A 27,578-nucleotide genomic window follows, 5' to 3' on the forward strand; every position below is an offset into this window, starting at 1 on the left:
AGGGGGAGGGAGTTTGGGGGTGGGTGAAAGGGGTAAAAGGGTGCACATGCATGGTGATGGACAAACGTTAGACTACTAGCGATGAGCATAATGAAGTCTATTCAGAAACTGATAAATAATAATGTACACCCTAAATTGCACAACATTATAAATCATTATGATCTCAATAAAATTACTGGAAAAAAAATTTCCAAAAAGAAAATAATTTATCATTAAACCAGTAAATTATTGCAATCAGCTATAGGTGCTTTTGAAAAAAAAGGAAAAGAATATAAAATGACAGTGGTCTAAAATAGATAAATATTCTATAATTGTTCTCCTAACATGTTACATTATAAAATTCATAGGACTTGGATATGAATGTCTCTAATTAAGACCAGTAAAGGATGTCTGTGAGTAATGCAGCTGGGGGGAACTCCTGCAGCTTGCCATTTGTGCCGTTATCCAGATGACTTTCATAAAAGTAAGACTTAAGATAAATTCTAAGATAACAACTGTTCTTATTCGATTTTATACCTTCTTAGTCACCCAGTCAAAACTGTAAACTGGGGTATAAAGAAAGTTGCTGTGATAAAAGGACATAGTGAGTGGGGAGCAGTGGTGGGGATGAGGCCCCATCAGGATGACTTTTTCCCCTACTTTGAGCCCAACAGTCCCATTCCTATTCTCCGCTGCTACCACATTTCACATCTGCCACCACTACTCAGTCAGCTGAATTATGGGCCTCCCCAAGTGCACAAAGACACCTATGCTGGTGGGAGAGTCCTAGGTACTCCCCACTACCACAAAACTCATAAAGACTCTGAACTTTAGATGTGAAATAGATTAGGAGTCATCTACTCCACACCATGCTGTAAAGTGGATCATAAATCCTCAGCGATGTAGTGAGACGATTCAGGTTCACTAAGGTGAATATCTGCCATTTGGATTTCATAAAGTGGAAATTTGGGAGTAGGCATGTTTAGATGCACTCCTTAGTTTTCCCAAGGTCCTGCACAATTACTGGTTATAACCCTACCCCCCCTCCTTCTCCCCTCCCACACTCTTCTGTGCACTCAAGACTGCAATGCAAATAAGTGAGATTAAAGTTGCTTTAGAGAGCTGCTTAAATCTACTCAAGTTTTTCAACCTTTCAGAAATAAGACATTCGATGACTTTGGTAACTTAACTGTTATTAATAACTAAACAGGTTATGCTGCCTGAGAAGAATAGTACTGGGACATTGCCAGGAAACTGTGCTCACTTTCTTTTAATGTTTTTACAGCTCTGTAAGCACATTGCTACAAACTCATCTCTCCACCAATGCTTACTGCTTGTAAGAGCAGCTGCCTGTTAGTATTCCACCCAAGTCTGTCCTGGAGCCAACACCTATTTGTACTCTCCAACTTTTTCATGGATTATCGCCATCTTTATCCTGCTTTTCCAAGGTTACCACGCCTTCATTCTGACCACTCTTTTCTCTCCTTGTTCAGAAATCTGACAAGCTTCCAGAATGTCAGAAGCAAAATACAGTGGTTCTCTCAGACACAGATGGTCCCTTGCTTTCCTATTCTTCTTTCAAGGAGTTAAAAAAAATGTTTTTGTTAATGAACACAGAAAATAAACTCAAATTATATATAAAGAAAATCTGATGTTCTATCAACAAACATATGCAGATATTTAAATTATAACAAAGCTGTAATACGGGGCAAAGAAAAAAAAATATCACTAACATCTCTATCCAGAACTCTGCCCGTGCTGTTCAGGAAAAGCATCTGTTTAACAGGATCCAGCAACAACCAGTAATCCACGTTGTCCTTTAAAGAGAGTTCTATGGTTGGGTCTGGTCCTCCAGCAGTCCCTTTGATCAGCATGTTATCCACCAGAATCGTACCTGCAAACCAAAGAATGTTATTTGAAAATATATTCTACTTGAATGCATCCTTTACAAAGACCATATGCTTAAACCCCGGCTGACTTGCAAATCTGTTCTTAAAGCAGAGAGTATTCAACTTTATATCTGGCATAATATAGAAAATGGCCTGTTTGAAAAAGGCATAAATACCTTTATTATGCTATTTATAAATGATAATTTGGGGAGATGAAGGTGGGAGGCAGAGAGTCAAACACTTGGTGAGTTTCATCATCTATTTCTTGTTTCCCTTTATCAACATGAATCTGTTCCTCTCTCTGTGCATCACTTCTCATAGGAGTTATCACTGAATTCTATCCTGAACAAAAGGAAATGCTTGTAATAACAGAGGCTGATACTTCAATTCACCCAGCAAGACTTCTGATATGAAAGCAGATATCTCGGAAAAAAAGAGAAAGGAAGAAAAAAGAAGAGATACAGAAGCAGCCGAGTCTCCCATGGTGAGAAGTGTTTCCTTTTCTTTTATCTTTGTGCAAATCCATAAAACATAAATCTTAATGTGAAAGACAAAACTCGTGTGCAGACACACAATAGAAGCCATTCTTTAAGACAAGTCTGCGGTACTCGACTAGAATAACACACTATTCCGATGTAACATTTCAATGCTTGCTTTTTTTATTTATTTTTTCAGCAGGCTGAATTGTAGACATTTGTTGAGTAAGAGTTGAAAGAGAATACATCTTTAATCTTTCCTACTGTTAAAGATTCCATGAACTTTTGCAAGTTGAATGCAAACGCATCTGATACAATTCAAATCCCATTTTTCCCCCATACATCACTGCTCGCTTTGCCAACAATAATGCACTATAGCTTAGGGCAATCATTTTCAGCTGATCTATTTTATTAAACTTATGGCACATAGAAGAGCTGTGGCTATGCAAACAAAAATGTACCCTCCTGAGGACATTAGAATAAATGGAATATATTTAAAGGACTCATTGCGCTAAGATAGCATATAAGAATATATAGATAATCCATAAATATGAATCTAGCCTGAAGAATAATAATGTAAAGTGTATTTTCTCATTTTCTTAAGGCATGGAGTTCGATAAATGTTATATCATTGTGTAATTACAAATAAAAGGGGGGTCTCTTTGGAAGATTTTTTCAGCACAATAATAATAATAATAAGGAAATAATATTTATTTATCATATTATTACTAATGAGCTTTATCTGCCTAGAGAATCTTGGAAAGATTCTTTTGTAACAATAAATCTAAATAATGTTTATACACAAACATTCTCCTACAAATGTACTTTTCTAAATGGTAGATTTTCTTCTACTTTTTCACATAGTGCATATATATGTAAATATTGAGTGAAACTGACCTATTTTTTAGTGAAATGGTAAATAGTTAACCTACAGATAATACGTCTAAAGTACAGTTCAGACAATGATGGCATTTTCTGACCTACTAATATTTTCAAGGCCCAAGTACACACATGTTTACAATTACTTCACATACTAACCTTTGAAAAATTGTTTTGTCTGTATTTCAAAACGTAATTAAGAAAATAAATGGGATTCTATTTTCTGATCAAGAAAAAAATAAAGAAATGTGCAAGGATAGGTCAACTAACATTAACATTTATACCTTGACTCATGTTGTATAACAGCAGGTCTTTCTATAGTATATGTACACACCACACAGGCACATGAAGGGAAGTGGCCATGAGCTCTCCTTTATGATATAAATGGATTATAATCAGAGAAAGTCGTAATAGTTATTTTAACCACTATTAAAGCAGTGAAACTAAAACACTGTCTGGATTTACATTTTATTTAATGATTTGTTTCATTTTCATGGAGAAGATCTGAATACGTTTTCTTGCTCTCTCCTCACCCCTGTGTTCTTCAGTCACTGAAACTCAGCAGTGTTTCTAGCATTAGTGTGCTGAGAAAGAAAGAACTTTGCTTTTCTTTCAGCAGAATACTCCATTCACATTGCCAAATCTCTCTCCAGATTTTCATATGACATGTTACTTTAGACCATAAGTTTGGAGGAGAGAGAGAAGAGAGCACAGCTAAGAGACATATGATGTAAAGGGTAACATTTTTCAAAAAAAAAAACTTTTTTAACATAGGTGTTCACTCTGGCTTGCTTCGACAACCCTGTCCTCCACCCTTCTCCCAGAATAATAATTGACTTCCAAGCTGAGGCTAACTTTGAGCCAGGCGCACTTCTCTGCTCTCTACCCCAGCAGTGGGGACTGTATTTTCCCACAAGTTCAAGGATTTCCAGATCTGGGCAGCTGGTGTTCTGAGACAATGCCGGTAAGCAGCTGTCCAGCAGAATGTCTGGGCATACTGGGACAGTGTGATTCCTTTGCTTCCTGTCTTCTTATGAACGCTTCCCTTTTCTCCAGTAAAACCTCTTGTTTAATCTCGTCCATGTGATGTTTAAAATCCATTCCCATTCCGGACTCCATTTTAAAAGTAAAGACACAGATACATATAAAATAAAAGGATTGGATACACTACGCAACACTAATAAGAAAGCCAGATGGCTCTGTTATTGCCAGAGAGTATACCAGAACAAGGACTATTATTAGAGGTTAAGAGACATGTTTCATGAAAATAAAGGGGTCAGTTCATCAATAAGTGTTAACCCTGAGGAGACCTGTCTTGAAGAATCGGTGGTACCCAAGATGGGATTTCCCTTGCGTGAAAATTTCCTTTCATCATGATAAAAAATGCTGTAATAAGGAAAAGGAATCAAACTTAGTTTGATCCTCATATGGTAGAAATTAAAGAGAGCTGGTCCTAGAATTTACAGACTTAGACTCCAATGCTGTATCCACCATTTACCAGCTGCATGAAAATGGATAGATTACTTAGCGTCACTCGCCCTCAATTTCTCTGTTCCACAAAATCAGTACCACAATAGAACAGGGATTTCTACTACAACACCATACGTGTGTACCTAAAAAAAAGTTTGCGTTCTTGTATCCAGAGCACTAACAAACATAAAAACAATCACAATCACAAAAAAATACTAGCACAGTTAAATATTTAATGATATTTGCACCAAGCATCACACTCAGTCAAGCTTTTACAGCCTTAAATATTGCAGTTTGTGCTTCTTCCTTCAAGCAAAAGTATTGAGGGTCATTTGCTTCTAAATAGAAAGCTTTTTCATCAACATTGAAAATTTGGTTCCGTATTTAGTGTTTCTCGTGAATCTATTGTTTTAATTCAGAGACATAACTTTGCAGCTCCTTCATCTGTACACACAGCTTCTCCAGATTAGCATGCTCTCAATCATAGCCACTAATGTAGACTCTACTTGCACTAAATAAAGGCACTATAGATTTTTCAGCTTTTTTCTTAAAATCTTCTCACATAGCTAAGTCTTTTCTTTTTAGTTATGAGAAAAACTTGTCCAGAATATTTCAAAACGTAAATATACTATAAAATAACTTATGAATCAACACAATTCCCTCATTATATCAACTTCATTCCCCTACTTACCAATGTATATATGGTAATTTGCATAAAAGAGGGGCCTGTTGGGTTACTCTGATGACTAAATGAGATAACACGTGGGTAGTCCTGACTGCAGGCTCTGGTGCAGAATAAGGACTTGAAAATGCGAATTATGGCTACTGTTGTTGATGTTATTAACTCCATTTTGGAAGGGAAAGTGTTTGAAGCTAAAGCAAAATGACTTATTTTATGTCCCAGAAGTCATGACAAACCAAGTCTACTTACTGTTGGGGTCACAAAGCGAGATTGATTATGTTTGGTCAATGCATAGTTAAGGCAAGCACTCTGGAAGAATTACATGGGCTTGAAAGACTTGAATCCAAAATAATCATTCTAGGAAGTTAGAAGGTAGGGAGAGAATGCTTGCTCTAGATAAATTGTAAAGAGAAGCCCTTGTCTCCAATGGCGAGGTTTACCTACACTGCATTCCAACTGACAGGCAATCCATCCAGGCCCCATATCACTAGGGAGCGAGGCCCACTCTTTCCATTTACTACCTCAGACAACTTTGATTTTTCTCGTAGAAACTCAAATTAAATTTGATGTCAAGAAAAATATCTTATTCAACAAATTCATACAAGTAGAGATCTTTAGACTGAACACTTTTTACTCATCTCCAGCACATGTTTAGTTCTATTGGGAACTGAACACACACATACACATATACAAATACATATATGTAACTTATATGAACTAAATTTATATATGGTATAAATCATAATTGAATATTTAACGTTTTCCTGCAAAACTTATTTGCTTCTTTAAATAGGCAGTTATAACACAAATGGATTACTCTCTAAAAGTGCTGTGGAGGGGCCGGCCTGGTGGCACAGTGGTTAAGTTCGTGTGCTCTGCTTCAGTGGCCTTGGGTTCACAGATTCGGATTCTAGGCGTGGACCTACACCACTCATCAAGCCATACTGTGGTGGCGTCCCACCTACAAAATGGAGGAAGATTGGCACAGATGTTAGCTCAGGGCCAATCTTCCACACCAAAATATATAAATAAATAAAAATAAAAATTCTGTGGAGATGGCAGTGGAGGGGGGGTGTGGTCCATTGCTTTTCTAATTAACCTAATTCAATGAAGCTGGAACAGTAAGTTCTACAGGGAGAGAGAGTAATTGACTGTTTGGGTTCATTCCAAACATTAAAATAAATAAAATCATTCTCTGCACAGAATCCTATACTTGTTGCTATAAAACAATTAATTACTGAAAGGTGTATAACCAATGCGAATTGCATAAAATCTCCTGCAACAATCTTTCCCCAGTATAGGCCAACTGGAAGAACGTTCAGCTACGTTATGTAGCCAGAAGCATCCATTGCTTTCTATTTGCATGTTATTCCTTGTAAACAAATCATAAACAAAGCTGCCAAATGTACACTATTTGCTTAAAACAATAAAAATAAAAGTGAAAATGTAGCTGATATGTAGCAGTTAAACAAGCATGACTGTTATATGGTTTTTATTGAGTAAAATCTAGATTCCAAGAATAACAGACCAACCAAAACTCTTCTCATGCTTAATTCCTCTTCTTTATTGAAACTTTCTAGGGCTTTCCTGGAAATAGTCTCTTTATTTTGATATTTCACATTTCTTGGTTTACAATTATATAATTTCAGCTAAGCATATGTTCATAATGTATCTAGATAACTACTTGGTAAACTTTTATAGGGCAGGAAATACATGTGTATCCAGCAACTTTCTAAAGAAAATACAAATTTTATTTCGGCTTTGTTTGAATGTTAGGGATATATTAACCACATGCAATATTTGCTAAAGATGGAAAATTATACTGATCAAGTCAACAGTGGGAAAACAAAAACTTACAAAAATTAAAACCATGTTGCTTTGGAAAACTATTTTGATCTTTACAATTTATACTTTATTTAACTCAAAAGAACAAACTACTACAAAATGGGCAGCTTTGTTCAAGTGTACTTCACTCACATTACTTAAGTAACAATATCTTTTATTATCTTGTGATTTTTACTTTATGTTGTATGATAGGTGATATATCAAGCATGGCATAGACATCCAAGTATAAAACGCCAGGAAGAAAAGGTCTTTTCCTGCTATTCTTAACTTTTTTTTAGAAATTGATATAAATACCTTGACATTTAGAAAAGTGCTAGTATTTGTAGTCTGTTGTGAATAAAGTATTAAGTAAATGCATGTATATTATGCTTTTTGGTATTGAAATGATGCTTATTTTGTTTATATGTCACTTATCAACTAAAAATAGAATCACAGAATTTAGAACTAGAAGAGAACCTACCATCCCGTCATAGTATTTGTATGAGGAAAATGAAGTCAGATGTCTGGTGTCTCCACCTCTTGCTGTCCCAAGCATTGAAATTACCTGACCAAGGTGGTATAGCTAAAAAAAGCATATCCAAGACCAAAGCCCAGGTTTCCTACTTCACACTTGAGATCTCCCTTCCCTATATCTTGCTATCACCTTGGAAATAGGCAAACAATTTTGAAAAATATGAAATGCTGAAGACCTTGTTTGTTTTGTTTTGAGTTGATGGGAAACACATGCAAAGATCCTGTAGATGTATAAATTCATTATTTGGAATTCCATATCCTATAATTTTCTTGCAAAGATTTACAGTGTTAAAGTGGAAACAATTTGAATTAAGATATATGGAGAAGTGTACAATGGAATCATCAGTGACTTGCCCCTAGAACTAATTTTCCCAAATTACAGATATGGATACAGATATAGTCTCTGACCTTATAGCTTACCACTGATAAAAGAGAATAGATAGTTGGCATTAAGGATAGCCCAACAAAACTTCAGGTCAGACTGGGAGTATCAGTTTAACAAGTGAAACACCGACAGAGAGTCCTTTGGAACAACTATGGTACCTTCCTTCTACTGTGGCAGAGGGAAGCATCCTGGACACAGAAGCTGGATCCTGAGCTCAGGGAAGCTGTAAAAGCTCCATGGTGGACAGATTCTTAAGGTGCCGCCATGATGCCTGCCTCCTGGTTTTGTGCCTCATGTGAGTGCCTTCCCTTCAGTGTGGGTGGGACCTGTTACTTGCTTCCAGCCAAAAGAATATGGCAAAGGTGATGAGAAGTCATATTTACATGTACATTATATGATTACATCACATAAGATTCTAGTGACTATTTTGTTGAAGTTCTTTCTCTCTCTTTCCCTTGATGGCTTTGATAAAGCAATTAGCCATGTTAGGAGATGCACGTGACAAGGAGCTGTGATGGCCTTTAAGAGCTGAGGGTAGCCTCAGCCGACAGCTGCCCAGGTATAGAAGACTTCAGTCCTACAACCACAAGGAAGGGGATTTTGCCAACAGCCTGAATGAGCATGCAAGCAGATTCCTCCCTACTCAAGTCTCAGCTGAGACTGTAATCCTGACGATTCCTTGACCACAGTGCTGGGAGACTGAGTAGAGCACCTAGCGATGCTGTGCCTAAACTTCTGGCGCAAAGAAATTGTGAAAGAATGTGTGTTGTTGTAAAACACTATTCGTTTTAATATTGTTATGCAGCAACAGATAACTAATACAGCTCTAAAGCCAAAATATTCGTGTTCAAAATCTTGACCCCACTACTTACTGACTCTGTGATCTTAGGCAAGTTCCCTAGATTTCTGTGGTCAGCAATATGTGTTATTATGAAGAATAACCTAAGTAATGCATGTAAGTAAAGGCACATAGTTACTCAATAAGTAATACTTTTCACCCCACTGCCACTGGAAGTTTATATAGATTCAAACATATAAGGGGTTATTTATTCTATTTCATTAAATTGGGAACATTAGTCACAATATTTAAAAATGTAATATCACTTTATTTTTTACAATTGAGCTAAAACAAGCAGAGAACATATATTAAAACCAACAGAAAAATATCATGCATATGCACAACAGAAAATAAAAGGGGGGAGAGTAACCATTTATTCACAGTTATCACTGAGAATTTGTCATGAAGCAAAAAGCCATTTCTTCCTGGCAAAAATAAAAGTGAACAAGATAACAAGCAAGGGAGGTCATATTACCGAGGTCAAAATGTTTATGAACATTTGCTTCCTATGTCAGATGGGCTAAATGATGAAATGTAGACTTTAACTGATTACAATGTATCCAATTCTCAGGCATATGAAAACGATAAAGGTTCATACTCTCAGAATACTACAAGATTTCATTATTTTCAAACCATCAAATTGATGCAGTTGAAATAAAGAAACAGATCGTACCATATATTTTTAAAAATGATTATAGAAATATACTTTAAAAACAAGGCAGGTTCCCCCTTTCCCCCCACCACTGGAAAGATTATAGACTCTGATCAGGTAGTTGCTGCTCACAAAATATCTCACTGGTTGAAATGAAAGAAATAAAAATCATTGAAGATACTGTTTTAAAACATGTAGGAGGAACTGAGTAATTCGAAAAGATGAAAACCAAAAAGTTCTTGAAGAGACTCAACCTGTCAACCTGTCAACCTGTGGCTCCATTAGAATCAATTAGAAACCCTGAATCCTGGAGAGTTCTTCAACTCTAACTATAAATCAAATCACTAGCAAGATAAGGATCCCAATTTTTTACCAAAACTTCAGTTGAGAATGTGAATTTGTTTTTTTTTTTTAAGTGAACTGGCAGCTATAGGAAGTTTTCATTGTTGTTAGATGTTATTTAAAATAGAGATTAGACTAAGCTTTTAAATAGTGTTTCAATGTTTTAAAGAATTCAATTCAGTACATTTATAAGTGTGATTGATTAGATTAAAAGAGTTACTTAACCATATAGGTAAAAAAGTCTGTTGGCTATGTTTGTCTATTCCTTTAGATGTTTGAAGAGTTTATATCAAACCTATAAATGTAATTTAAAATGTCACAGGAGTCCAATTATTAAAGACTGCACATAAAATTAATAGTGTAGAGGAATTAAGTTTACTAAACTTATGAACTAATAGAACATTAATCAAAAAATAAATGAAGGTGTTTTCTCTTTTTATTTTACCAGTTTCCTACATTTATTACAGAAATAATATGATTTATAAGTTAAATTTACAGTCAAATATGATTTTGATTTTAAGTGTACCACTTAAATAAATTTTAGTTTAAAACCAAGCAATTTTTCATGCACAACACTCAACGTGTTAAAAAATAAATAAACAAAAGCACCTCATTTAATGAAAGACCACAGAAAAAGTTACAAAAGAGAAAGGAGATGGTAAAAAGAAATGGGAGAAAAATTAATGGTAATAATGAAACAATGAACGTATCTTCCAACAGCTTCACTTATTTTTTTACATTTTCTGAGTTTCCAGTTGATTCAAAAGGGATTTACTATATTCTAAGCAGCAAGGTAGATTTCATTGTCTTCTGTCATTTCTAACTTCAGATTTAGTTTGTAATAAGTTTTTAAAATATTACACTGTGTGTAGACCAATTCTTACAATAGCAATGCGGCTTTCCAATACCTCTGGGAGAATTCTGAGTGGTCATAACTAGAGTTAAATCTGTTGTCTCACCTCTAAAATTATTCAAAGAAACATGCCATAAACAATAAGGCAAAGTTCTTTAAAGAGAAATTGGAGTAAAAAATAAAACATGAGGATCTTATGACTCTACTAGGTAACAATTAGAAAGATATCACAGAAAAATATTTTGTTTCAACAGGTAATTTGCCCCTGGAAGCAATTAATTAAATGGAGGGCATATTAGCACTTTATGTGAGCAAGCAGTTTACTTTTGTATATAAAAGCAGACGTGTATTAAGACAATAAATTCTGTCATTTTTTTAATCAAAATGTCTCTGCACCAGAAAAGTAAATAAGCTTCAATTTGATTATTAAAGAGCCACAAATGCACTCAAATGTTAAGTTTTCTAAAAAATATTACTTCTTTAAAGTATTTTCCTTGACATTATATTAAATAACAGATTGAAAAAAAAAAACTCTAACAGGTATAGGAAGATAGACCCATCATACGAAAAGCTGATTCAGCTAAGCAAATTTAATTTATATGCTTTATGACTACTAATGAAATAAATTTTCTAACTCTTATCCCTTTTCCATACTATAGGTAGTTTTCATTTTTAAAAAATCAAATAAATCAAACTAAATCAAGCAAGCTTCTCTCAGATATTTTTAAAAGTTTTTTTTTTTTTATTCTGGTTAGTCTCTATGATGAACGTCAAGGAAAAGCATTTTACGTACTGAAGAAGCTATTTTAAAGCTCCAGAATCTGTATTATCCTATCACTTTCTTATTTAAGTGAAAGTTTTTCAACTTGAGTTGAGCCTATCTTAAGCAGAGATCCACTTGAAAGTGTCCACTTTCTACATTTGGCTTATTAGCACTATAAATAAAATTAAAAGCTGTATAAGCTGAACTAAGACTACAAAAAAACCCCTATAATTTTGCGTTTGTATCTCTTAATAATCTAATATTAATTAACACCCAAGAAACTACTAATAGTCTTTCCTGCAAAGCTGTACTTCAATTAAAAGACAGAAGTGCTGAAGGCAGGTAATGCAAAATCCATACGGAACAATGTGTTGTCCTCTCCATGATAAAAGAGGATCTGTGTCACTGGACAGCGACCCTGGTTCCCCTGGGGAATGACACCATATTAGTGACTCAGATTTGGCCTGTGTTGCAGGCAGCCAGAGCAGCCTTAGTGAGAACACCTTGTTGAGCCAATTATTAATCCTATTCCTATTATTATGGCCACTTTGTACATAAAGTCATTTCTTTATTCCTATTGAGAACAGAAAACCAAATTCTCTTATAACATCTTCAGTGTCATCCCTAATCTACAGAGAACAGTACGTAGAGCTCTTCAAGGAAAATGGATACTCCCTTTATTAATACATTTGCTAAACCTTGTTGCCATGGATGTCCTCTGGGAACCCTTGAAGGGCTTGGATAAAGTGTGGCTTATCAGATTATTCATAAAAATAAATCCATTTCACTTTTCCATCACCCTGAGCCTTTATTCTCCTTCTCTAAAGTAGTGCTTCTCAATTTTAATATGCATACGAATCTTCTAGGGATCTTTGTTAGAATTACAAATTCTGGTTTAGCAGATATATTTAGTATTTATAATAGATGTATTCTTGTTGATGCTAAGGTTGCTTGCCTGCATAACCCACCTTAAGTAACTAAAGTTTATCACAATGACTCTCAAAGTGTGGTCCTCAGGCAGGGTATCAGCTTTATATGGGAACTTTTTTCCTTATTTGTGTCTCCACTCCAGACTACCAAATTACAAACTTGGAGGGTGGCATTTAGGAATATGTGTTTTAACAAGCCACCCATGTAATTCTGATGCTTGCTAATGTTAGAGAACTTCTGTTTTATAATATGCTGGGAAAGTTTAAATATTTCGGCCTTGTTACGTGTAAACTGCCATTGAGACCCGGCTTCAATTAGCCAATCTAGCAGGCTATTAACACCACTTTTCAGAGTGCCAGCCAACACATTACACCATGAATCCAAGGTGAGTGAACTCCTGAAAAAGAAGTCAGCCTAAGCAAGAATTATATTTCATTTTCCCTTGTCTAACATTGTTAGAATTCACTCTCATACATGCCCTCTGGCCCCTGTCAATAGAGTTTGACAATGTCTTACACCTATTTTGGTGTATAGGCTATGTTGTTTTGAAGCTGGTCTTATTTTTCTGTTTGAGCTGTCTGAAACTAACTTTTCTTATGAACCTAAAGGCAGCGAGTGATGCTAGGTGTGGCTCCTGAGAAGCATCATCATTAGCTTTTGAGACAACTATGCAAGGACAGTCAGTGTAAGGCTATTAAGTAGAAGAGGGCTGATTCCTTGGGGACTAGAGAAAGAGGGATGGTTTACCCTCGCTGACCAAAGAGCTTCATGGAATTTAGAGGTTCAATGTTCTGGGCCTCATCATTTTCCCATCTTGTGTCTCAACATCTCTCTTATTCCCATGCAGTGCCATATTGTTAGCTTAAGAGACCAGAAAGTGTTGAAAACTGAGGTGGCCTTGCATCTCTGAAAGACTTAAAATTACAAAAATGATATAAGCCTTCTTCACTGCTGCCATCGAGAATTTCTGGTTTTCCACATGTAGTTTTACTGTATTTCATAGCTGTTAATTTGACATTTTCCCTATGACTATTTTCTGGAGTTGTCCGGAGAAACCAAATGTAATCATAATTATTACTGTTGCCGTGGTGATTAAACGATTCAGCCACTTCCTTGCCCAAACTCTACACCTGCACTTCATTTCATGCTACTACACATGCTAATTTGAATAATCGGCATGCCATGCTTGGCATGGATTAGCCATATGCCATTTGGCTCTCCCAACCCCCAGAAATGGGCATAATCCCTTACTTCTCAAATATATGCACAATCCAATCTGATAATCTCATTCTGAATTTCCTTTTTCTTGGGAACAATTCAAGTACCAATTACTGTATTAGTTGGTGTACCGGCAGGAAAAAGTTGTCACCTTCAAATGAGGCCAGTCTAATGTGGATTTAGTAAATGGATACATGATAGAGGTGTGGACAGGGTATAAGGAAACAAAAAAGGGTAATGTCATATACCGAAACAACAAGAAATCCAGAAGGTAAAACTTACCAGAAAAAAAAAAATACAGAATCCAAAAGGAGAACATAAGAGCCACATTTAGAGAAGAAGGCAGCAAGGTAGGGGTGCACCTATAGAGAAGCACCAAGGAAACACATATCTACCACTTACTCCTCTCTCCTTCCTTCTTCTCTTAACCTTGCCCATTGGTGGAAGCCAACAGAAAGCCAGAGGGCTCAGGAGCCTTCTGATGTAATCCATAGAGCACTATGCAGGTGGAAATTGGCTATGAAGGGCAAATGGTCTATCTCTGTGCACTGATCCACCTTATATGAAGGAAGTCTCTCCTGAATATATCTTATTGAGAAAGTCTAAGAGCAGTGAATTATGGAACATAAATTCATGTGAAAATAAGGAGAAATTCATGAAATAAAGTATGAGTGATTGGCTTTGGACAGTAAGGACCATATAATAAATATTAGGGATGATAAAGTTGTGGCATTTGACATTATTTAGTTATAGTTTCCTCTATGTGTCCATGTAAAATCAGCTCTAAGTTGTTTAATTTGCATTACATATGCTTTGTTTCCATTTCTCTCTATCCCCACTTTCAGAAGCGCAAACACCTTTTTAACCTAGCTTAAGAAAAACAAATTTATTAGTTTCTATAAAGAACAAGGTTCTATTGTGAGCAAAAAAATGTTATACTTATAAGCTTAGATCCTATTGACAGACCTTATGGCATTATATAATCTACATTTTGCTCCATGTCATAAATATCAAATACCTCATTATATTCCTTTGAAAGAACATACAATACTCCATATAACAATGCTGCTATAAAACTTTTTAAAGTTAAGAAAGAATTCGTAGGCTACCATTAAAACAGTTTATTTGTTCTCCAGTGAATGTCATGGAGGATCCTCATTTGCTGAGTGTTAGGCCAACTCCAGAACAGGGTAATAGATTCAGAAGTCTGTAGGCTTACCTTTCTAAAGAATAAGTTAAGTATACTCTACTTTGGACCAAATTAGTTTGTCTGGACACGTGTGGGATACACTCCACCTTAGGAAATCCTTTCCCTCAGCCCTAAACCAATTCTTTTACAACTTTATTGTGTGGCCCCATAAAGGTCCCTTAATCTAAGAAAAACACATTCAAAACAGAACACCTATTACATGACATGGTTGTGTTAGTAATTGAAGAATTTTTTCTTCACAGAAAATCTCCTCAAAAAAAGATAATATTCCTTCTTCCACAGCTTCACCTTACATGCTTTTGAACATATTCTAGTCCAGCTTTCATCCCAATGTCCCATCGAAAGCTCTTGTCTAGGGTATTAATGGCCCCCATGTTGTTAAATTCAGTAATCAGTTATCAGTCTTCACCTCACTTTATCTGTGAGCAACATTTCACATAGTTAATCACTTTGTCCTCTGTATGCTTCTTTTCATTTATCTTTCAGAATACCATACTCTTCCGACTTACTTCAACATCATTATTTGCTCCCTCTTGGTCTCCCCTGCTTATTTATTCTTGTCTCCATGACTATATTCTTTGTGTATCTTCTTTCTTTTTGATTGTCTCATTCAATCCCATCTACACTCTTGACTCAGGACTCCCAAATTTAAATTTCCAGTCTAGACCTCTTTCCTGGACCAATAACACACATCCTAACTGTCTCCTCCACATCTCCACTCATATGTCTAATGAGCAAATCAAACTGAGATCTGATCAAAATGAGCTCTGGACCTTTCCACATACTTCTATGCCTAGTCCTCATGTTGTCTTTCTGAGATGAGTTAAAGAAAACTCCATCTTTCTAATTTTTCCAGGCAGAATTTTTATTAGTCATTTTTGACTCACTATCCCTCATGTCCCATATGCAGTTTGTGAGAAAATACTATTATATACAGAACATATCCAGATTTGATCTTTTTTATTTACTATCTTTATGGTTACCAACTTGTTCTTGACCAACATTATCTCTTGCCCGGACTTAGCACCTTTGCCTTGTGTCCTTGACCCAGAACCACTTTCCTCAGAAAGATACAAGATTTGTTCCTTTACCACTTCTGGTTTTTTCTCCAATATCACTTTTTCAATGAAGCCTTCTCTAACCACTCTATTTATAATGACTTAACATATCACATACAAGATACTTATATTCCCCGCTCCTTCCAGGAAGTGTTTTCTCCTGGATTAAAACCTGTATGATCCATTACAAATTGTAGTTCTCTTAAGTAATGGATTTATTTTAAACTTATAGACATTTTGAAATTTCTGACTGGCAATGTTTCTCTTTTTTTACTGGCTATCAGAAAGCTTAGATCTAGAAGCATATCTCATCACTAACGGGTAAATATATTATCATAACCTGCATTTTGTTAGCCTCAAGTATTACTCCATTTTATTCCCATCTTTATTTCCTTCTTTCACCTCACTGAAATGCTGTTATATAATATTTTATACATTTGAAAATTATCCAGAAGAACAAGTATGATATAAATACACAAATATAATTAGGCGTGTGCATTGTTTCTTCTTGCTTTTTTGCTGTTCTCGTGGCTGTGGCACCAGATATGTAATTAACTTTTTCAAGAAAGCAAAATTATAATAAGCACAAAGCAATTAAAAGAGTGTCTCAAATACTGTTATGTGTCAAAGTCCTTATTTTTTCATCTGCTCTAAGAATTATTACTTAGTATAGCAAGAAAAATCTCGCATTTGTCCAGAGGTCTCTGTTAGAAATGTCCTCCTACTGTGAGCACCATTTGCACCAAGAATCAGTTACTAAAATGTATCATCTCTCTTTGTAACTTAGGTTACAATTAGGAAGAGAAATTCTTGCTCATGTATATCAGAAGACCTGTATTAGTGTGTGTGTGTGTGTGCAAGTGTGTATATAACAAAGAGAGAGCCAAGTATGGGAAAAAAAATTGTATTTGAGTTTTTAGAAAAATGAACATATGCACATATCCACTCACATGTATTATTTGTTTTTGTTAGTGGAATGGATTTGCTTCCAACATCTAGCAACCTTGTGTACAACAGAGTGGAAGTCTGCCCGGTCTTTCTGCACCATCCTCTCACCTTCCGGTGCTACATCAAACAATGCTCTGCTGCTACTCATAGGATTTTCATGGGCAGGTTTTCCGGAAGTGGACAGCCAGGCCCTTCTTCTTAGCCTGTCTTAGTGTGGAAGCTCTGCTGAAACTTGTCCACCACGGGTGACCCTGCTGGTATTTGAAATACTGGTGGCATGGCTTTCAGCATCACAGCAACAAGCAGCCATCATAGAATGACAACTGACAGGGGTGATATGATTCCCTGACCAGAAAACGAACCAGATATAGCGCCGAATCTTAACCACTAGACCACCAGGGCTGGCTGCACATGTATTATTAGAAACGTATTTACACGCAAACAGCTTTTTCTGCTTGGAAAGTCGAATTTAACAATAGGATACATTTAAGAATGAGTAATACTTCTCTCTCATCTCTTTACAGTTGTGCAGGAGTAGCCAATTCATAAGCTTGATCCAATATTCATGGATCATCTGGGCTTCTGGCACACGGTTAGCAATCAGAGAGCTCTGTCCTAGAATTATGCACTTGCATCCAAGAAAGAAAGCTCAGCTCCTTTTCATGTGGCTGCCATTTAAATATAAAGCTCAGGTTTCCTGCTTTTGAAGAAACTTGTTTTAGAGGAAAGGAAACAAAAGCTTCTACGCACAGCTGTGTGATACTACAGATGTAATAGTATTAAGTAGTGGAGATGAGAGAGGAGGTCCTAACAGCGTTCGAGACTGTAGTTTGTGATGTTCATTGTCGGGCCTAGATTATTCCATGTAATAGTTCTGTATCCTTCCAGCAGACTCTCATTGTAACTTAGGCCTACTCATGTTTATATACTTCCAAGGAAATATTCTAATATTTACAAAATAATTACAAAAATACTACTTTTGGCAATGTGCATTAAGCTAGAGGTTTTCTGTTTGTAAGTATATTCAGCTAATTTTATTGGAAAGTTCATTTATATAATGCTATATGTCCACTAGTAATTAGATGAGGGAAAAAATTATTAAGATAAATGAAATACATACTAAGCCACATTGTCGTTTCTTTATTAGCTTTATTTACAGGAGGAACACACGGGATTCAGGAAGTAGTAAGTAAAAGATGCTACTCAAGACTATTCACATTATACATAATTTATGTTCCTTACCCTCAAGCTAAGCATATTTGGCTTAAGCAATAATTCTCATATAGCAAAGTACTAGAAGACCATGTAACAGATGTTGGGAATTAATTGTACGTGGTTAAGTGTTTCTCTCTCATTTGCTTTGGAGATATTCAATGATAATCACTCCGCTATTACTCTTAAATTCTACATATTTTTCTCATTTCCTGTCTCCTCAACATTTGAGGCATGAATGAATGTCATTGCTGTCATTGCAGTCTCAGAGTTCATCACTGGAACGCTGGACCCTGTGGCTTTTATCACACCCCATTCCATCTTTTAAACCTTGTCTGCTTTACCTTCAGGCTAAGAAACTCATCCAATAATGGAAAACTCTAATGTTAACAGTACTAAATTCATCTATCTAAGCCTTAAACCTCTACATGGACATGAAATGTTTTAAGTATACCACATTATAAGGATACACATATCACAAGTGACAAATATAGAAACACACAGACACAAACACACACACACACACACACGTGAGCAGAGAGAGAGAATGAATGCTGACAAATGAAGAAACCTAAACAAACTTCTTTTCAAACAAAGAAGTATGAGATGTGAATGTCAGCATGGATAGCAATGTGACCGAGAAGGACATGCAAAGACACGAATGGAGTTCTCACTTCCTCAACATAATAGTGAATATTCATAGATATGTTGCTAATCTCACTGTTACTTTAAAAGTTTTGACAAGGCAGAAATGTTATCCTATTGTGTAAACGAGGAAACATCAGGAGGGTGAAAATGAAGACATCTTTTTCCTCTATGAACGTTACCTCTTTATAAAAGTATTAAGCTTCTTCAGTTCTATAATCTCACATATTCCCCAAATTGACTTTATTCATACAAAAAATGATGACACAGCATACTAAGTCGTTTCTCTTTTTCCTGTGTCCTTATAAAATGTAATGAGATGCCTATCAAAAAACTTGCGTTTTTGCAAAATGAGAAAGCTTTGAATCCAGCCAGAGCACAGCTAAAGGAAGTGCATCATAACTTATCATCAATATGTGATTGAAATTCTTAATACAATTTTTAAGTTCTGAGAGCATTTTAATTAATAATTTAAGATGTTTGGCTCATTTCCTCTTGAATTTAGATTCAGACATTCTGCAAGCCTGGTTCAGTCGTATATTTGAAATCTGTATGGAATCAGCCTCACTACATGCAACTTGTGAGCAAAGTTTTGCCCTAATCAAACTAGAACTATGAAGCCTGGACAATTTCTTTGTAAAAGTAGTCAAAAGTTATTGAAAAAGTAGTATAAAGTTATTGAATGGGGCAACATAACAATCTCCCTAATTGTTATAATATAGAAATTGAAATGCCTATCATTTGAACTACTGTGTTGGGTGGTGAAATTGTCTTTCTCAGGAATATTTCTGGTAAGATAGATACACCACCAGGAAATACTATCAAGTTTTTTTAGCACTTACAAATTATTTGCAGGGTGAGAGACTCAGAAAACTTGATAGTCACCATGAAAAGCAGTGAAACAGTAGGACTGAACAAAATGGAATACAAAAGAAGAATATCAGATTTGGAGATGAACTCTAGGGAAAGAGTTATAGGAAAATATACCACTCAGATCATCTATAATCAACTTATTTTTCAAGTTTTATTTCCTTAACATGAGTTTTCCATTCACAAACTTTTTAAAACAAAACTAGAGGGTCTTCCTTTTACCTTTAAAATATAATCTGTACTTTCTTCTCTCAAGACTTTGCAACAATATTCTATCCACCGTTTGTGATTTATATAAGAGTCCTTTTCTTCATCATGCTTGGCCTCATATTGTCAGTATAAAGAGCAACCTCACTTCTTCAAAGAGAAAACACAAATAACACATCAACATGATTCTTAATGCTCTAATTATATATAAACCTGTAGCTATTAATGCACATGTAATTTCGACTTCTAGATTGTCCAATTTTGAGGGTCAGAGCTGTTCTAAAATACGTTTTTGTACTCCTCCGTAACAGCTAATATTATGCTTCCACAATATGGCTTACTGTGTGTTCTAGGATGAGGAAAAGGAAGGAAGGAAGGAAGGAAAGAAGGAAAGGGGAAGTAGCTGAAGGAAAGAAAGAGGGATGAAAAAAGAAAGGAAATGGTAATGTAGTTAAGCAAGTCTAGAACTTTGACATACCAAAGCTCTGCAATAGAATATAGTTGCAGCTCACACATGATAACAAATGAACAGATTATAAAGAAAATTAAAAATATAAAACTAAGTCTGGTGTTAATACAGAGAATTACTGCCATAAATTATGTGAATTACATTAACCTTTACATTCTTTTTACAATATGTGATATTGTATACATTATATGATATGTAGACTTTTTGAAGATACACATAAATAAAAAGAAAAAATAAAAACTGCTTTTAACTTTTTGATGAATATATTTGAAGATATGTTTACATAAAATATACTGCCATGTTTTTCTATCTTGTAATATATGAATACCCCATTTTCAATGCATTCAATTATGCATAGGATGTGATTTATTAAGTCCCATAAAGATATCTAATACCTTTCAGCATATGAGGGCTCAACACATGATTGTATGATATGAAATTGTGTGTATGTGTGCTGAGAGGAGTCATTTAAAAAAAGGTTCTTCTTGAACCAATATGTCTGTTTAGTATTTTCCTGCTGAGAGAGCAATGGTATTAACACAGAGTTCATATTTCATTCTCTTTTCAACACTGTTCCTTTGATGTGTTTTCATTATAGTTCTTAAAATCAGTTTCCCTGTTAGAAGTTGACATGAAACATGGAAGAAAGAAGTCACTTTTTAAATTCTGGAAATTAATGTGCAAATGCAAAGTAAGAAAAGGCAGAGAAATATCTTGAAATATTTTTCATGTCAAACGCACAGATATATCCTAATAAAATGTAAGCATTAAGGAATACTTAGACTGGTGGAAAGATGATGTTCAGAGTTCAAAATATGAGTTTAAATAAAAGAGAATTTGAATCCAAGTATGGGATTGCTTCTGAATCACAATGAGAAGTCAACTGACCAAGATGGCCTTAATATCCCTATTCCCCTCAGGTTGACTAAACTTTAGATAAAATTTCTTCCTGACTCTATGCTCCTGATCTCCCTTTTCTCAGAGCATTTACTTTAGAAAGCTTCCACTTATAAATTCTCTCTCTGCTTCTTTGACATGTAAGTTTTCTCCCAGCATCTTGCCAGTTTTACAACCCAGGAATATCTTTCTTAAGGACCTAGTAGTCATCCCTTTGAAATGTAATCATCAAGAAAGAAAATGTCCCTATCTCCCAGTCTCTGTGGGAAGATGGGAACCTAACTCCCCAAAGAAACAAATAGCAAGCACACATGGCTTAGTCACATGGACCAACTTCCCTTTAACTTTCTCCAGTACTTTTCCACTAGTTCAACCCAGAGTCTAAAAATCCTCTTGTCTTTTGTTTCAAAAGAGTTGAGTTCAGTTTCTCTTCTCTATTGCAATAGTCTTGAACAAAATCTTCCTTGCCTGTTTAACTCTGCACTGTGCAATTTTTCTTTGACAGAACCTTTGCCAAGTCTTGTCTTGCAAATGAGTTCCATTTTGGAACCTATTTTCATTTTACAAAAAAAACCCAAAATAATCACAAAAGTAACATAAAATTCAAATATGTGTTTCTACAAACGTTATATACATCAAACCAGGCACTGGATATCAAAGGTATAAAAAGTCATAATAACAGTTTTTGTGTTGGTGGAGATTTGTAAACATACTGGATATGATGATGCCCTTAAAAATTCCTTATAGATTTGTCCTGAAGATACTTCCACAAAGCAGAAGTTTTAGTCATTATTGAAAGGATTTTAGACTTTCAAACTTAAGACAATCTGTTTGAACGTCATTATTCAAACTCCCCTAGGTTCTTAAAAGTCAGAAGCAAGTTTCATGGTGACCTGTTCAATGATCTGTTGCCCCTTCTATTTCAAATACTCTGCTGAGTGAGGTTTTATTAAATCAATATGATGTAATATTTTAGTTGGTCATAAATATGATTTTTTTGTTATCACTGAAACTATCTTATTTATCGCTTACTAGAAATAACTTTAAAGTCTTAGCTCAGGCAGAAGTTATATGGTGACATTTTAAAGTAATTATTTCCACATTGGACTTATTCCCACAAAACTTGCTTTAACTACTATTTAACCAGATTTCACATATAGGAAGTCATCAAACTTAATTTTTAAATTTATTCTTAAAAAAGAGAAAAAGATTCTTTAAGGTTTTCTATCTATAAAATCATGTCGTCTGTAAAGAGTGACAGTTTCACTTCTTCTTTTCCAATATGCATCGCTTTTATTTCTTTTTCTTGCCTGATTGCTCTGGCTAGGACTTCCAATACTATGTTAAATAAGAGTGGTGACAGTGAGCATCCTTGAGCATACGATGGAGAAAGGAGGGTCTCTTCAATAAATGGTGTTGGGAAAACTGGACAGCCACATGCAAAAGAATGAAAGTAGACCATTACCTTACACCATGCACAAAAGTCAAGTCAAAAGGGATTAAAAACTTGAATGTAAGACCCAAAACCATGAAACTTCTAGAAGAAAACATAGGCAGTACACTCGTTAACATCAGTCTTAGCAGCATATTTTCAAGTATTATGTCTGACCAGGTAAGGGAAACAAAAGGAAAAGTGGACAAATGGGACTACATCAAACTGAAAAGCTTCTGCACAGCAAAGGAAACTATCAACAAAACAAAAAGACAACCTAACAATTGGAAGAAGATGTTTGCAAATCATATATCAGATGAGGGGTTAATATCAAAAATATACAAAGAACTCATACAGCTCAACAAAAAAAAAAAACCAATAACCCAATTAAAAAATGGGCAAAAGATCTGAACAGAGATTTCTCCAAAGAAGATATATGGATGGCCAACAGGCATATGAAAAGATGCTCAAAATCATTAGCTATCAAGGAAATGCAAATCAAAACTACAATGAGATATCACCTCACTCTGGTCAGAATGGCTATAACTAACAAGAGAGGAATCAACAAGTGTTGGAGAGGATGTGGAGAGAAGGGAAGCCTTGTACACTGCTGGTGGGAGTGCAATCTGGTGCAGCCACTATGGAAAGAAGTATGGAGTATCCTCAGAAAATTAAGAATAGATCTGCCATATGATCCAGTTATCCCACTGCTAGGTATTTATCCAGTGAACTAGAAAATGCAAAGGCATAAAGATACATGCACCCCTATGTTCATTGAAGCATTATACTCAATAGCCAAGACTTGGAAGCAACCTAGGTGCCCACCAAGGGACCACTGGATAAGAAAGATGTGGTATTTATACACAATGGAATACTACTCAGCCATAAGAAATGATGAAATCCGGCCATTTGTGACAACATGGATGGTCCTTGAGGGTATCATGCTAAGTGAAATTAGTCAGAGGGAGAAAGTCAAATACCATATGATCTCACTCATAAGTGGAAGATAAAAACAACAACAAACTAACACATAGCAGTGGAGATTGGATTGCTGGTTACCATAGGGGAAATAGAAGGGAGGGCAAAAGGGGTGATTAGGCTCATATATAAGGGGATGGACTATAATTAGTTGTTGGGTGGTGAACATGATGCAATCTACACAGAATTCGAAATATCTTACAATGTACATCTGAAAGCCATATAATGTTATAATCCAATGCTACTGCAATTAAAAAAATTAAAAATGTAAAAAAAAGAGAAAAAGTGCTTGTGATTTTATTTTGTTTTATTTCATTTTTTATTATAACCCCAACACAGAAATATTATTAAAAATACTTCTTTAAATGTTATGCTATTCACTTGAAGATGAGTTATAAACCAAAATTTGTGAATCTCAGTATAAACTTTCTCTCCATCTCTGAATCTCAATGTAAACTTTCATCAGTCAAAAAGTATCACTTGGGGCCAGCCCCATGGCATAGTGGTTAAGTTCAGCATGCCATGCTTTGGCAGCCCAGGTTCGTGGGTTCGGATCCCAGGCACAGACATATGCTACTCATCAGCCATGCTGTGGTAGCAACTCATATACAAAGTAGAGGAAGATTGGCACAGATGTTAGCTCAAGGCTAATGTTCCTCAGCGAAAAAAAAAAAGAGTATTACTAAGAATGCTTAGGAACAACGACTAAAATTTTCATATCTATCAACTTGATGCCCAATATAATTTTCCAAAAATGATAGCCAATATATTACAGTGTAGGTATAAAATGAGAAATGATATAATTCATTTGAAAAGGGTATTTTTAGAAAAGGTCAAGAGTCTTTAAATGACTATACCTTCAACTTTCAACTAATAAAAAGTTACATAAGGGGGCTGGCCTGGTGGTGTAGTGATTAAGTTCTCAAGCTCTGCTTCAGTGACTCGTTGTTTATGGTGTCAGATCCCGGGTGCAGACCTACACATTGTTCATCAAGCCATGCTGTGGTAGTGACTCATATACAAAAAATAGAGGGAGATGGGCACAGATGTTAGTTCAGGGCCAATCTTCCTCAAGCAAAAAGAGGAAGACTGGTGAGAGATGTTGTCTCAAGGCCAATCTTCCTCACCCCCCAAAAAAAAATGCATATGGAATTTCACCCCACGTCAATGTGTCCTTCTCTTAGAGAAACTTATACTTCTTATGCAATCTGAAAAAAACAACAGAGAAAACCATGATGTTTAGAAGGCACATTTTGTTTTTATTTTATCTTTTGTTTGTTTTTTAAAATCAGAAAACCAACAAGTCTTCTGACAGCCTAGGTATGCAAAGAATCAGGGACCTGGGTTGCATTATGAATAAAGCATAGGGTAGAATTAGACTAGACAGTGCTAAAATAAATGAACAACTTTTAGTTTTACGTACACAAAGCTTAAAATTCAAATAGTTTAAATGGACTTCGTACTTCAAAAGCATTGTCTAAGCTGCAGAAATTTATACTAAACAGTGTGTTCTGCCACAGTGAGATGTTTTCAGTTTCCTAAAAAAATGCTAGTGATTTAGTTTAGACTGCTAATTATTTTGTCATATGCATTTGGTGTATATTTTTTCCTTTCAGATTTTCTGAGCAACTGTCACTCAGAGGGAAAGCATTTTCTTCAAAATAAAGTTGTTTACATGGCTGCATAGAACTTCCCAACACATATGTGACTGAACATAAAAAAGAAACTGTTTCAACTGAAACTGCTACCTACTCACCCAGTGAAGATATTGCCAGACAACCTTTATAGGACAAGGAAAAGAAGTGACTGAAAATCAGTGTGTAATGTTAAGCCCTTCACCTATTTAATGGGATAAAAAGATCAAAGATGGGAAGCTCTGAGAGCTTGGAAGCTTGAGGATTTGAAAGGAAAAGGATGTTAATGTGTGGTCCAACCTACCAAGAGTAAGGTTTCAGACTGTTTACAATTTCCATAATCTTGATGAGAAGAGGTCCAAGGAGATCTCTGAGGAGGATTGAGTTTATGGGACTTTAGAGAAATTAGTTGCCTGGTGTCTGACTCATGCTCGATGATTCTGAATGGTGAGAGTTAGAGTCTAGATGAGGGGCTCTTGCAAGAGATTAAGAGATTACAGTTGGGAGGTAACTGCATTCCAAGTAGAGATGGGTCTAAAGTGAGTATTTCTGACATCAGATGTGGGCCACACAAAAGATTGAGAATCAGATGATCTTAGGTCTTGCCCAAGAAAGCCACCAGGAGTGAGGAGACCTCAGTAGTAAGGTGTTAGTCTGTACAGCCATATCCACAGCAATAGCAAAAGTAAGAGACCAGATGGAGCATGCTCCAGCTTGACCAACAAACTGCCAGTGAGAGCTATCCAAAGTTGGAAGTCTCTGAAGAATCTACCCAAATGGTTCACAAATTGGTTTCAGAGGTAGTCAAACCATCCCAGGAGAATATGGCAGTAAGACCCTTCCTTCCTCTTTACTTCTCCTGCTTCTCAAACCTGTGGAGGTGAAAAACAGTACTTAGCAAGCAGGAGGAAGAGGCAGAGAAGAATAAGGCAATGGGAGAGAAAGTCATCAAACCCGAGAATACAAGGCAAACAAGGAAGAATTAGGTTCACAAAAGTGATATTCACAGGGGAAATAATAAAGTTGAGTTCTGTTAAATCTTACAAGTTCTATATGTTTACTGTATTTCAAAATAGAAGATAAAGTATTTGTTTGTTTAAAGAAAAGTATTAGCAAGAAAATTAAGGAAGGAATACTTGTGTAATGATTAGTAAAAGCCAGTGATTCCCCAATCCAATAGTTAGCATGGTCCCTAATTTGACAATAAAAGTTGCTTTAACATGAAAATTATGAAGGTGGACAATACATTTCTGTTCCATTAACAAAACGCACAAAGCCCCTTCTTCTATCTTTTTCATTTTTTTAGTTTTTCATTGTGCTAGCCCTAATTATTTCACTACAAATTCACCATCAACTGATAATTATAAGATGCATATCTTTCCATCATGTCACATATATCATAAAAGATGGTTATGCAAGTCACCCTTGGTTAAATCAAGTTTTTGGTCAATATACAATTATGCTATGAATATGCATTAGAAATTAATATTATGAATAATATGTACTCTTCTAGTTCCCTCAATAAGGCTGCAGTGGGAGTCTAATATAATTTATTATTCTTGCAGAGTATAAATTAATTGAAAATTACTTATTCAACATCAAAGTATCATTCCCATGACAAAGATTAGATGAAAACAAACAAACAAAATTGACTCCAAGGCCATATTTCTTCCAGGTATCTGCCAGCAAAAAATCACCAAAAATACAAAATGAGAGAGAGAATATGTTCCATGCAAATAAAAGCAAGTTGAATTCCTTCAATTTATTTTTATAGAGGTCATGTATTTTTCTTATAGTTTGCAGTGAATGTAATAACTATACACAGGAAACTTCCACTAATGAGAATGTGCTTAGAAGTATTCAGTGATTTCCAGGGCAGCACATGCATACCTGAAACAATTGATAATTAAGAAGTTAAATACATTTAGTCACATTTGTGAAAAATAGAAGGAACATATTAAAGTGTCTTTAATTCTCAGAGATGTTTCCTAGCTTTTATAGATTCCTTTCACCTCTATTCTATATTAAAGGCTTGCTTTGTATAAAAATAACTTTAACTCTAGGTGGTCACTGTCCTTGAAGGTTTTTCTGAGTCAGTGTTATAGAATTACAGAATAATGACATCACCTTACAAGGAAACACTGTATATGAACTTTGGGGGAAAATGAGAGATTTGTGGCAAGAAAAATAAAGTCATTATATATTCAGGAAAAATACATTTTAGGTTAATTATGTTTTCAATATTTCAACCGGATTGTAAAACCATACATACAGGTGGATGCAGCCTTATAAAAAATAACTCGT

The 27,578-nt window shown here is 35.4% G+C and overlaps 1 protein-coding gene across 5 annotated transcripts in view; it reads right to left on the reverse strand.

The window, feature by feature from the left end:
- PCDH15 (protocadherin related 15) overlaps positions 1 to 27,578 on the reverse strand; it is a 1,592,394-nt gene that overhangs the window by 486,673 nt on the left and 1,078,143 nt on the right. For all 5 annotated transcript variants that reach the window (XM_070487986.1, XM_070487962.1, XM_070487971.1 and 2 more), the window contains one exon: positions 1,713 to 1,873. In XM_070487986.1, the coding sequence (XP_070344087.1) occupies positions 1,713 to 1,873 (161 nt within the window). The remainder of the gene's footprint in view (positions 1 to 1,712; positions 1,874 to 27,578) is intronic.

Source organism: Equus asinus, chromosome 2 (genome assembly GCF_041296235.1).
Source record: "Equus asinus isolate D_3611 breed Donkey chromosome 2, EquAss-T2T_v2, whole genome shotgun sequence".
NCBI lineage: Eukaryota > Metazoa > Chordata > Mammalia > Perissodactyla > Equidae > Equus > Equus asinus.